The sequence below is a fragment of the Micropterus salmoides genome, unplaced genomic scaffold (genome assembly GCF_014851395.1).
Source record: "Micropterus salmoides isolate LMB-PRFRI ecotype aquatic unplaced genomic scaffold, ASM1485139v1 Ms_hic_scaffold_10, whole genome shotgun sequence".
NCBI lineage: Eukaryota > Metazoa > Chordata > Actinopteri > Centrarchiformes > Centrarchidae > Micropterus > Micropterus salmoides.
This window is the reverse complement of record NW_024040041.1, coordinates 17660700-17674641: the sequence shown is the minus strand read 5'-3', so window position 1 is coordinate 17674641 and position 13942 is coordinate 17660700. Positions and strand designations below refer to the sequence as shown.

The following is a 13942-nucleotide window of genomic DNA, read 5'->3' as shown; positions in this document are numbered from 1 at the left end:
GGACACATAGCAGTGACACATACACATCAGGACCCAAGTTTTTAAGGCCAAGAATGGTCACAGACAGGGGCAAACAAATGGCCCAGGAGAATTTTATGCAAGTAGAGTACATAACTAAATGAGCCTTTAAAATAATTTTAAAAACTAGAAACTCCTATCCTTGTCCTTGAGTACAATAAATGAAAAATAAATAAGCCATATCATCATCAATCTTACCATAAACTGGTGCTTTGGGCTGTTCTTTGCCTGTTTTGCTATTGCCCTCATCTTGCCCTATTGCTGTCTGTCTCATGTTCACCATGTCAGCGCTAGTACTGGTGCTGCTGGCCAGTGGCGGGTAGAGTATAACCTACTCAAAATTACAAAATTTACTCAAGAAAAAGTACAATTACTCTATCTATAGGCTTATATATTTAAATATATATTTCATATGCTGTGCAACAGGTCATTTCCAGGGAATGCAATTGGCTTTGTTTGTTGATTATCTGCAATTTAGCTGTTTCTGCAGTTATTTTCCTTTTTCCTTATCAATTATCAATCAATATTGATAAGGAACCTTATCACTTTAAAATATCACACTTGCTGCCCAGCCTACTGTTGCTGCTTGTCTCTTTAATTGTGAACATGTACCCAACCAAACCACTTTCTTTGCAATAACACAGGTAGACAATACAATCTCATTATTCCAAAAGCATCTATGAACATAATCTTTAAAACGCAAAGAAGTATTGAGGCAGTAACACGGGAGCAGCTCCTTGTTGAATCATTTATGTGCCACCACATCGGGGTGTGTGGTCTGCATTAAACAGGAAGTTGATCCCAAAAAACAGGAGTTAATAGAAATGAAATAGGCTTCAGCTTGATTTCAATATAAGGGTAAAACATTTGATGACTAATATACTGTAGATTTAAATGATATGCAAAACATGTATGATGTGATAGTGTACCAAAATACAAATATTTTGTTTGGAAATTATGTTTACATTTTTTAAATTATGACATTTATTTGCTGCCTCAAATTACCCAACGTGTTGTGGTAATTTGGGACAGCATGTTTCAGATATATTGGGACAGTGTTAAAAGGCTATTAAAATGAAATTTTTCACTAGTGTGGATTCATAAAACCAGATATACAGAGGGACCACTCATGTATGTCAACATAGAACCACAGAGATGTAACCTACAGGCAACTTTTAAGTAGATAGAGTAAGATGCTATTGCTAATGATGCTAATCCCCCACATTGTCTCTAGAAGGCCCTTGGTCAAATTAGCTTATTCCAACAATCTTCTGACAATGGTAAACAATAAAGCAAATGTTTAGTATGTTTAATGTGTTAGTGCTGTAACATACAGTATACAGTAATTAAGTCTAATCAAGAAGCAATGCTGATGCATGCAGGCGTTTGCTACTCACTTTGTTTAATATGTGGATTTATTCTTATGATAAATTTAAGGTCTGTTGCAGAATAGAACAACAAGAAACAGACATAAATAAAATAAATGTTTGACAACATATTGGAATCTTTAATGATTTTAACATCTTAATCAAAAGTCTAGCCTGTTGACATTTGCTGATTTAATAATGAATTAAGCTATCACAAACAACTATAACAAATGATAGGCTAGATATCATGTAACTTTAGACATATGTGTTTAAATTTATTTTATTTTAGTTATGGTTAAGAAATAAGTTTAAAATCCTTTTTGAAATATGTCAATAGGTTTAATTGCACTAATAAAACTGTGTCCCAAATTACCAAACATGTTCGTGAAAATGAGTTTTGTGTCACTGAGACATGACTACTGGCAATGTAGACATCAGGAACTATGAGGGACGGCCCTGGTAGACGTCAGTTGCCAGATCTCGCGATAAACAAATTGGCCACTTTTACACGAGGGATACGTTACGGCCTTTCAGTGAGCAACTGACCTGTCTTCATTATTTATCTACATTATTTGTTAACATGTGTAGGAACCGTGACATTTCAGCGGGTAACAGTAGCCTATAGAATGAGGCACGTTGTGGTTAGCTTAACATACAAGTGTAACTTAACATTACTGTAACTCCATGATAACGTTACCCACGTGTTTCCTTGTGCCCTCAAAAACCCTTACATTGTATTATCTGAATTCAGAGGGGGTGAACATGAAACATGTGCAACCTTACCGATTATAATTTGTTATGAAAGCCACACATATATTTTACTCACTAGATCATTATGATATGAAAATATAAGTTTTTTTACTTTTGACTTTTGACTTTTTATTTATTGCAAATTATCCAGCATACAGTCACAACAATAAATATTCAGAACACTTACATTCACAGCACATAGCTCTGTCAAAAGAATAAAAGCAGCTTTCCCAATTGTCTATTTGGTTGTTCTAATGCAACATGATGGTTAAAACAAGGGTCAGTAATAAGGGCTTTTAAATTAAAAAGATTTTTTTTTTTTTTTTACCTTCATTAGAATGATAATTAGAAATATATGTATGTTTTCATTTAAAATCATTTGTTGATAGTAGTCATGTCTTAACAAAATAGAGACCCATCTGTTGATCTTGCTGCATCAAGCAGCTTAGATGAAAATCTAGTTTTGGATGTAGCCAACCCATTTATTTTGTCATTATTTATGTTTTTATTACTGCATGTTGTTAAAATAGTTTGTATTTTCATATAAACTGTTTTGTATTTACAATATGTTATCAATAATTCCTTTATATTTTCATCATGTTGTATTATCTTAAGTTGTCTATGTTGTAATCCTTTTTCTTAATGAAATCTTTATATTTAATTTGTTTGTACAGATTACCATTCATGAGAATGTTTGAGTAAAAATCCTTTAGCCACTATTCTGTTGTCTATTAGAGGTAGACATGTAGTCATTCAAAAGCTGTGTACTTGGTCTATTCTTGGGCTATGGTTAGAAATCTATTAACTTTTCACTGACAGCCCAAATTCAACCTTGCTAACCTAGACCCATTTTCCACATCTAATACACGTCTGTATGTACCCGTTCAATGGTGGTCTGATTGATGACTAGACTACTTTTGGGCCGTGGTTAGACGTCTACCAAACTTTCACTGACAGCCCAAATTCAGCCCTGTTTTAGCCAAGACGTCTGGGCTCTGTGTAGACGTCTATTAGACGTCTTTTAACCGTGAACTTGCTTGCTGGGTTATGTCTGATGCGGAGTGTGTGACTGACAACTCAGTCGTAGTAAACCGCCTCGGCTATGAGCCAACTCCGAAATCGCGGGAGAAAAGTGAGGGAAACAACATAGATTTTAAAATGTGGGGGGGGACATGAGGCGAGAAGACTTACAAGATTCCCTCATGGAGAAACGGAGTAAAGTAACTGTGTGTGTTTGACTTTTGAGGGAGATTTGCCCTAGAGGGTAGGCTATATTAAGATTATATAACCTATGTCAAGTGGTGAGTCTTTATTAAAGAGTTCCATTAAGGTGCGTCAGTTGTCAGGATTGTAGAGGAGTCAGAAGTTGTAGGAGGAATGTGAGGAGTGTGTCGTGAAGAGGAGCAGGAACAAGTAAAGTGCATTCACTGTGCGGGAAATCACCATGCGGGGTCAGCATGTCTGGAAAAATAAAACAAATAGCCTGTAGCTATACTGGTCCCAAGAAATAATGGCCACGCATCATACAGATGTCTTCTGAAGATTTATTTTATCGTAACTCTCTCCTTCGTCAGCAGACACCGTGAAAACTACAAGAAAATAAAAGACATACAGCTTAAAACATTCACCTCACATTCACTTTAAGGCCTTTCAAGCTAGTGTCCATTGATAAACAGGCCCAAACACATTAACACAAGCGAAATGCAATGAAATCATACAATATAACCAAACAAAAATATTGTCCACCGTAAAGTACACCAACAAGTACCATACACCAAGGTAAACAAATGAAAGGCAATTACCGTGTGCGCCTCTTGAACCAAGTGCAGAATACGGTCATTTTGGAGCTTTATTTCGTTCCTCTGCATGCTCTGCTCTGCCTCCACATTGTCTCTTACCCATAATGCCATGGTTATGCCCTTATCTTAACTATGTTCATGTGACCCATTTCCCATTACTCTCTGTTGTTCGTTGAAATAAACCTTACATAAAAGCACAACATTTTTAACAGTATTTAAATTAAAGACATTTTTGTGAATTTTACCCCTTTTAATGTTACCCCTTTTAACATCTTCACATGTTTTTCCTATTTTTAAATGGCTGTATGAACTCAAATATTCATGAACTTCCACATACAAATATACAAAATAGACATTTCAATTAAAACATGTCTTTGAGACAGTTACATAGCCTAAAAGTGAATGAAATCAGATCATCAGAAGAGGGTTTGTCATGCCGAAGCTATCGAGAGACTGCAAAGAAATGATGAACGGCCAGCAGTGCAAAAGGAGCAGGAATGGGGATGAGCAGAACATGGTATGCATGGACAAGAAGCAATTTCTGGCATAATTTCTATGGTGTTTTGATTGTGCTGTGGAAATTAAGAGCAAGTCAGAGAGGATGAAGACGGTGTGTGATGCTGACACTGCAGACATAGCATATCAGGAGAAGAAACTCTGAGGGAAGGAGTTACACCATCTCAGACCATTGAGTCTGAGTCATAAAACGGACAATGCATTGAATGGGAGTATTTTGGGTGAGCACTGTAAATTTATTGCACTGGGAAAACTAAATCATCCAGAAGGTGACGGTAATGCAACATTTTGGATGGCAACCGCCGTAAAACCACAAAGAAGAAGAAGCACTTTTGTCCCAGTGTGCTTGCCCTAGTTTCATGTTCGACCGTTTGCCTTGTCTTAAGAAAGACGTTATGCAGCCTTCACTCAAATTCAGCTTATTCTGCTGCTTTGCAACACAACTATTTTCCTGTCACTGCTTGCACGTAATTTGTGTTGAGGGAAATGCTAAGAAATACCTCCGACCCCTGAATAGCTTGATAGCTAACTGCTAACTAATTCAGCTGTCAATGACACTTGGGCAGTGAAACACGGTTCAGCGTGCACAAAATGAACAAAACTGTGAGTGGCTATTGAATCTCCGTTAGCTATTTATTCACTACTGCGCTCTGTGAAACGTACAACGCACTCTGCTATTGAATATTTACACCATAAGAAGCACAAGGCGTGTGTAACTTTATCTCTGATGAGGGTAATGGGGCTGCTGTCTAACCTTACTGGAGCTGTGCTCCTCCTCGCCTCTGCTTTGACAGTATGTTTGTACATCGACCACTTTTTCATGAACCATGAAAACAGACTTGTTAGATCAGTCTATGCTAAGCAACACAAAAATACAGCACACGAAAGACTTGTTAATAATAATCCAGCAAAACCACAGAACAATTCAGTGGAGACCAAAGGAGGCCACCCAGAAAGCTCCCATGAGACTGACATTTCCAGAGACAGTAAATGTATCATGGCCCCAGACAGCCGGTTTGACTGTGGCAGGGACAGGGTTCTCAGCCAGACAGAGTGTGAAGAGAGGGGATGCTGCTACGTCCCTCTGCCTGACTCTGCAGGACCACCTTGGTGCTTCTACCCCAGTTTGTACCCTGGCTATAAAAATGGGTCCCTTCACACCCACCACGCGAGGCCAGGCTGCCACCCTGACTCGTGCCACCCCCTCCTATCTCCCCAGAGATATCTCTATGCTACACATAGAAGTCATAGAAGAGACTGCCGGCTGCTTACACCTCACTGTGAGTACGCAATACTCATACTCAAAATTTTTTCCCTCTGCAACCATTTAAAAAGACACAATGAAAGAAATATACAGGGTCCTTTTAAGCTCCCTGTTGATTTGCATGGTAAGTATAGATTACTGTAATGTAGTTGTGGAATAAATTATACCATGCCCATCAAGATTTCAAAACATTCAGGAGGAAAACCGATTGTGTGATTGTGTTATATTGCACATACTCATTTACACTGAAATATTAAGGTGTACAGATGATCAAACATTGGAATGGTTGTTTATTTTTGTTCAGTTTACTTTGATTCAAAAGCCTGTGAAACAAAAAGTAGACACATTTCTTCAGTATTACGTAGTAAATGTCTTTTTCAGTGATTTATAATTTTGTTGTAGACAATTAGATTTGAAGATCTGATTGTGAAAGTTTCTCGAGTTGATTTTTGGTATTTTCTGCCTCTTTTTGTAGTATTGTTTGAAAATATAGGCGACACTCCGAATCTGGTTTATAGGAATTTGTGGTGTGTTTGAAGCCCATGTGGGCTGAGCATTTTGTGTGACTGACTAAAAAAACTTCATTAATTCGTTCATATGTATGAATCTGTAAACAGATATGTGTTTTCTCTCTAGTTAAAGGACCCAACATCTCAGCGGTATGAAGTTGAGCTCCCAGCTGGTGTTCATCAGAGCAGAGCTGATACCCAAGATGCCTTCTACACCACCGAATACCGGTCTGACCCGTTTGGCTTCATAGTGCGGCGAAAATCCAATGGCAGGGTGATGTGAGTGGTTGTGTTCAGTTTAAATCTGTGTACATATATAGATGACATCATAGTAACGTTTGTATAGCCTTACCTGCTACGTCCATTATGATCAGTGACTTACTTACTCATACTCAGTCAGCTTGTTGCCTGTTCCCACTGTTATAGTCCCATTTTCTGCAGTTCCACAGTTAAGTCATTAATTTATTTTTTCTCCTTATATTTATTCATGTGTATATTTTATTGGGTTTGTGGTATTTATGTATTTATTTATATGCAGTACATTTTTACAATAACATAATGTAATCCAACACAACAGCTCAGTTATAAATTCTACCTTTACAAAGGTATATAATATTCAGTTTGATTTACACTGTCAAGGAGATATTTATCCAACTAAATGTTTTATATTTAGGTTGTTGCATAATTAACACTTCCCTGAAAGGCCATAAGAAGCTTCATAAAGGAAGAATATTATCTCTTAAGTCTGTGTGAAATGACCGATTTGCTTAATCATGATCCTCATGTAATGCATGTTTGTTTGTTTCCTGTGTCCTGCCTGTCCAGTATGAATACCACCGTTGCTCCTCTGCTGTTTGCTGACCAGTACCTGCAGCTGTCCACCACACTGGCCTCTTCCCTTGTGTCTGGGCTTGGGGAGCATTACACCTCCCTCCTTCTGGACCTTAACTGGACAACACTGACTCTCTGGAACAGAGACATGGCGCCTCATGTGAGTCTGTTGCTTTGGCTCTCAACCTGAGGGAAGGGACCCCTCAAGAGGTCACAAGAAAAATCTGAAGGGTCAAGATATAATATATTCCTCCTGCGCACATTGTTTTAACAAATCTTTTTCTAATATCTGTGAGTGGATAGTTTAACCCCTTGTAGTTACAAAAACCTGAATGAAACAAAACTTAGAAGAAACTTAAAATCAGACAAGAAATATCAAACTCAAAGACATATAATCTTTGACAAGGGGTTGCAAGCTGTCATTTCATCGCTCTAAAGGGCCAAAAGCCTTGTTCTATGGAACATGTCAGTGATAGCCATTATGCAAAACACAACCATCCCCTCCTTTTAATTTATAGCATCAAGCTGCCGTCTGCAGAACAGTCCTTGTTAAGCGGGGAATGTTGACTCTGTTTCTACAGGCTGATGCTAACCTCTATGGCTCCCACCCATTCTACATAATACAGGAGGAGGACGGCTTGGCACACGGAGTTTTCCTTCTCAACAGCAATGCAATCGGTACCGAGCTATCTCTTCAAATAAAACACACGCAACAGGCCGCTACCATTTCTTTTGCCTTCACTTTCTATGCAGAATTATTGTTTGTAGCACATGAGAATGTTATTGCTAAATATCTTTCCAAATGTCTCTGTAGAGGTGATGTTGCAGCCGACCCCCGCTCTCACCTGGGTGGCTATCGGTGGAATCCTGGACCTGTACGTTTTCTTAGGTCCTGACCCTCAAAGTGTTACACGACAGTACCTCCAGGTCATTGGTACGTCTCTTCAGTGTTGGCGCTCAGTAACACATCTCCAGGTAGAGGGAGCAACAAGCGTACAGTTTATACATGCCAGCAAGTGAAAGGTGTAGTTTCTAAGTGGAATAACTGTTACAGAATGTCACTATGTATACTGTAAATTTAAGTAGTGGATGTGTTTATGTGATTCCCCGTTGTCATTTATCTGTCCCCAGGCTATCCTATGATGCCTCCCTATTGGTCACTGGGCTTTCATCTGTGTCGCTGGGGTTACACAACCTCAAATACAACCCGGCATGTGGCACAACGCATGCACAATGCAAAATTTCCCATGGTAAATTAAGTATTCACAAAGCTCTTCACAGGATATTTTTCCTATGTATGTGCTATGAATGTTCACATTTTACCATAATCAGAAAAGAGAGAATTTACACTTAGGAACAAATGATCATTAGCTCTGGACAATGCTGACTTCCATTCAGACTTCTCTTTAAATCACTTTGTTTTCTGAGATCATTTTGTGTTTTGTGTTTTTCATCACCAGGATGTGCAGTGGAATGATCTGGACTATGCAAATAAGCGCAGGGTATTCACCTTTGACCCCTGGCGATTCGGGGACCTCCCAGTTCTGGTGGAGGAGTTCCATAAGACAGGCATGAAGTACATCCTTATCCTGGTGTGACATCTTTCAGTTTAAAATACCTCAAAATTGGTTAGAGTTGTGTGTTCTCTAGATGAGCAGAAGTAGTTTTCCAGTAGACTGCAGCAAAACTTTCCTAAATTGTGACTGTCATATTCTCCTGGTTTCAAAGGACCCAGGGATTAGCAGCACCAGCCCTCCTGGAACTTACTCTCCCTTTGATGATGGACTGAAACGAGATGTCTTCATTAAAAATGCTACAGGACACATCCTGATAGGGCAGGTAAGACTTTTTCTTGGGATGTATTATTTTTTGTCCCATTGTGAAGTGTGTATGGCATGCATATTCCCATACTGTGTGTGTAGGTTTGGCCTGGCCCAACAGCCTTCCCCGACTTCACCAACCCAGAGACCAGACGCTGGTGGGAGGACTGCATCAGAGATTTTCATTCTAAAGTTCCTGTGGATGGTCTGTGGATTGTGAGTATCTACACACGCAGATAGCACAGGTTATTTAGCCTCGTATGACTTGTCAGGTATGTCAGGTTTTCAGTTCTGAAACATGTCCGTGGTTTTGAGGTTGTGTGTTTTGTTTGCTGACATCTTAAAATCACATCAATAATTTATCCTGTTGTTTTCTCCCATGCTCCACCAAGGATATGAATGAACCAGCCAGTTTTGTGCAGGGCTCAGTGGAGGGCTGTCCTGACAGTGATCTTGAGAACCCGCCTTACACACCCAGTAAGTGTACTTCACATCAGTGTTGCACGTTATCAGAATCTAAAGGCATACAAACATTACTGGTGTTACATTTATAGTCAGTTCATATATTAAAGTATATAAATGGATATTGTATAAGATGCCATGTAAACTACTATAAATACACAACTAATCTGTTCATGGCTACATTATGTTGTAGTAAGTAGTAGCTTGTGTGTCTCTCTTACAAACAGGGGTGGTTGGAGGCCAGCTGAACTCAGGAACTCTTTGTATGTCAGCTCAGCAGAAGCTGTCCACTCACTACAACCTGCACAACATGTACGGACTGACAGAAGCCTATGCGACACACAGGTCAGCAATAAGCAATAAGTGGCCGTTGTATGCAAGCTGTCAGCTTTATGGGATAGTGATAATAAGACACCACTGTAACAAAAAACAACGTCTGATCTTTTGACATCAGTTGATGTCATAAATGTTTTTACAACCTTAAAACCTTATCTTAGCTCAAAAGTAGGTCAACAGTGTGTCACATAAACAGCTCTTGTGTGGTTACAAGTGTATGATTATTTTAATATTCCAAAAAATAGACTTTCTCAAACAATTTTTTGTTGAACATAGTAACAAGTTATTATAACAATCATAATACCTTTTACTTATATTGTGCCTTAAAAGGTACTCAAATTCTTTGTTGTTGTTCTTTGGCTTTTGTTAATTGTTATGTATGTACACTGTATTCATCCTGGGGTTGGCCACCATCCTTAGCGCTCTTATGAAGGTGCGAGGAAAGAGACCCTTCGTCCTCTCTCGCTCCTCCTACCCTGGCATCGGCCGATTCTCTGGAGTTTGGACAGGAGACGTCAGGAGCACCTGGGAGCAGCTACGATACTCCATCCCTGGTGAGGAGATGTACTCTCTGAAAGGCCATGATACTGTGTTGTTGTTATGTTCATTTTCACAGATATTTGACGGCATGTGATTCTGTACGTGATAGAATAAAGGTTCAACCAAACCATGAGAAAGTTTTTTGTAAAATCTTTTTTTGAAGATTTTGACTGACCTTCTGCACCCTCCACCCCTTCAGCGGTACTGCAGTTCAGCCTGTTCGGGGTGCCCCTTGTGGGGGCGGACATCTGTGGCTTTGGAGGCAACACCACCGAGGAGTTGTGTGTGCGATGGATGCAGCTCGGGGCCTTCTACCCATTTATGAGAAACCACAATGACAAGCCGAATGCTGTGAGACACTGTATTTTTTTTTTTTTAGGGCGTAGGTGGTCTACTCTACCGTATGGTTTTTCCACTGCGTCTAGAGCAGTCCATCTGTTTCATGCATTATGAATAGAGGTAACTCTATATCTTCTCATTGTCTGTGTGTTTCTATGTGTCCCGCAGCCTCAGGAGCCCTATATCTTTGGGCAGAAGGCCCAGGCAGCCATGCGGAGTGCACTGAACCTTCGTTACTCCCTTCTCCCGTTCCTCTACACACTCTTCCATCATGCACACACTTCAGCTGACACTGTGGCCAGGCCTCTCTTCATGGAGTATGTGTCCTGTCCTCTGCATCATTTATTGTCCTACATAAATTAAATGATTAAGACCACATGCTACACTTTCCATAACATCATATTTTCTGCTCCCTATGCATTCCTCTTAGGTTTCCCACTGACCCTAACTCACAGTCCATAGACCGACAGTTCCTGTGGGGGAGTTCACTTCTTATTAGCCCAGTCTTAGAGCAAGGGGCAGTAGAGCTGGCCGCTTACCTGCCCCCTGGCACATGGTATAGCCTGCATAATGTGAGTCACTCAGCCCTATCCAGCTTTCTGTCTCTCACAATACCACCACTAAGGCTCAGTCCATTTGTGTTTGTCTACTATTAAAAGCCAACATGTTCGAGGCGTTCTGTGGTAACACATGACTGAAGTGTTCACCTGTTTCCCTTTGGGGTCTCTAGGGTCAGCCTTTCTACAGTAAGGGTCAGTACCTGCTCCTGCCAGCCCCTCTGGACACCATCAACGTACACGTGCGAGAGGGACACATTATCCCCCGGCAGGTGGGTGTCCACTCTGGAAAAAACTGCCAATATGCAACTCATCTGCTGAGCTGAGTACTTTATGAATAATGTTTGGTTTAGTTGGTGACAAAATGTGTTTGATCAATTATTAATAAAATATTTGAGGATAGAAAATCCCACAATACATAATTGAGATAGCTACAACACTTCTACTTCTGTTTAGCTGAATTATGTTTGAGGCTGGTATAAAATAAACAAGCAGTGACTTTTAACTTTTAACTTAAATAATAGTCACTTCACATTGTTAGGCTTTGTTTGATAATTGATACAGTTCCTTGGCAGAAGATTAAAATTTTGTTAATATATATTATTGATTAATTTCTAAGGGGCTTAACTTAACAATCATTTATTTTAGCCACTGTTCATTAATTGTTTTGTTCAGTGGAAGAAAATCGTTTTCCAATGGACATTTGCAATTTTGTAAACACACTTAGTTCAGTAATATGGCTATGACATGGACATTGCATCAGGTTGTGTTGAGCTAGAACTATCATGACATCCTGACTGATGTCTTAAAAGCTTAAAACTAGCTGAAAGTCAGAAAAGTGTGTTTTGTATCGTTTCATGGTGTTTTCTTTGATCTGCCTTTTCTTGTGAAGGAGCCCGCTTTGACAACCACAGCCTCACGCAGAAACCCTTTGTTCTTGACGGTGGCACTGTCAGCAGGAGGCTGGGCCCGGGGCCACTTGTTCTGGGATGACGGGGACAGTCTTGACACCTTTGAAATGGGAAATTACTGTTACATTATCTTCATTGCTGGACAGGTAGAGTAAGAGACTGGTGATATTTGCATTGGGAAAGCTGATGAGGCAGTGTTTTGCATTGAACGCACCACTACTTAAAGTTTCTTGATCTCAATTATTTTTAAATGCTTAAAAACCTTCTACTCTAACTCCCACTTCAGTCTCAGGTGGTGAGTGATCCTCTCAGGCTGAATGGGGCCCTGGACGGTCTGGTACTGGGAGGGCTGCAAGTGTTCGGGGTGCCGTCACCACCTCTATATGTATTAGCCAATGGGGACAAAGTCAGGGATTTCACATACCGCACTGACACCAAGGTGAGTTCTGTGTTACTCAGCACTATTTTCTTTGGTGTTTGATAATGTCATTCTGCAGGTAAGTGTCTGTATGTTTCATCCTGTTCATGTATTTATTTTCCATGTTTGTCCTACTTTTTTCCTTGTTATGTCTACTGTTTCCACCTCTACTATATCAGGTCTTTGTGCAGAAATTAAGCCATTCTGTCAGTCGAAACTCTCTGTGTCTTTCTCTTGCCCCAGGTTTTGACAGTGACCAGCCTGGCCTTGCCCATGTCAGAGGTGTTTACAGTGCAGTGGGCTTTCTGATGCACTGAACACTGAATCCCAGAAACCCTTGCATTTTTCACTGCTGCCAAAAACACCAGCTGATTTCCTTGAGCCGTCCCAACAATCCCTCGTGATGCACCTCACGCTTGCTCTGCCCTTTTTGTCGAAATTGGAAATTAGTACCTTATAGGAGCAGGTTTTTTAAAATGGGATGAGATCAAACAAAGGGAGCCATCATTTTGATGTGTCAGGTTTTCTTGCTAATTGTTGCTGCTACTGCTACACTGAATCAAGACACCTGTTTATATTTCTTTGTATTTTTTAAACATGTTTATATATTTGTTACTGAAGAGCATTACAAATAAAATGAGATTGATGAGAAGATGCATTTGTCTGCAGCACTGCATTTAAAGCAATTGTCAGAAGGTTTAACTTGCTTATTGGTGAGTCACCTATAATGTTTTATGCTGTCTTTATTTACTTTAATCTAAAATGAAGTTTTATTATTCAAATGTATGCCATTACTTTTTATCAAAATAATAGTTTTACAACATTAAGGTGTTACAAGGCAACAAACTCCTAGCCAATCCATCACATATTGGGTAATCAGGATACTGCTGCTATATGAGCTTCAGTTATATGGCTTTTAGTGGGTGAACTTATAAACTTTTACATTTACCTGTACCACCATCATTGTACAGTATATAATGAATAAATACGTGAATGATTAATCATATCCCCAAATTTACAACTAATGTAAAATTCTGAAGTATACGCTGTAGGCAGTTAATTGCGTGTTATTTATGCTGTGTGAGGAGATGCTCTGGTCCTGATGATGGACCAACTGCTTTTGCCAGTGACCTTTAAAACGTCACTTATGATGTAAAAGGGTAAAACCGTTAAGGTAGGCTGGGTCGGATGATGACTTTGATTACTGTAAAATATATTTGTCTATATTTTAAAGTGCAGTCGCGCCCTAATGATCCTCCGCGTTTTCAATCAGAAATCTAACATTCCCGGTTTGCATGTTTGTATGGAATAAAAAGCATTTGACATTCCGGAAGCAGCGAAATCTGGGGGATTGGTCTAGGGCTGTTACGTCAAGTTAGACACCCATGATGCATAATTATAGGAAAGAAGATAAGTTTAGCGTACAAATTAAAGCGCCAGCACCGTATCCTTCAAATTTAGGTTTTACTTTGAAAATTGCAACCGGAAGTGTAGTTTTATTGCCT

General features: G+C 39.6%; 1 protein-coding gene and 1 long non-coding RNA gene across 2 annotated transcripts; one reads left to right on the top strand and one right to left on the bottom strand.

The window, feature by feature from the left end:
* Positions 1–3665: 3665 nt before the first annotated feature.
* Positions 3666–4336, bottom strand: LOC119889157. Its single transcript, XR_005442018.1, has 2 exons — positions 3938–4336; positions 3666–3724 (listed from the first exon to the last, which is right to left on the bottom strand). It is a non-coding gene; the product is annotated as an uncharacterized LOC119889157 (long non-coding RNA).
* Positions 4337–4344: 8 nt separating this feature from the next.
* On the top strand, positions 4345–12892 carry gaa (alpha glucosidase). Its single transcript, XM_038700026.1, is given in 20 exon segments — positions 4345–5606; positions 5608–5730; positions 6351–6502; positions 7049–7214; positions 7636–7732; positions 7869–7988; positions 8186–8304; positions 8515–8646; positions 8783–8893; positions 8977–9090; positions 9267–9351; positions 9564–9681; positions 10093–10226; positions 10412–10563; positions 10720–10868; positions 10982–11123; positions 11282–11380; positions 12001–12165; positions 12306–12458; positions 12681–12892. Coding segments are annotated over 20 exon segments (2826 nt in total). The 5' UTR covers positions 4345–5177; the 3' UTR covers positions 12747–12892.
* Positions 12893–13942: the final 1050 nt, after the last annotated feature.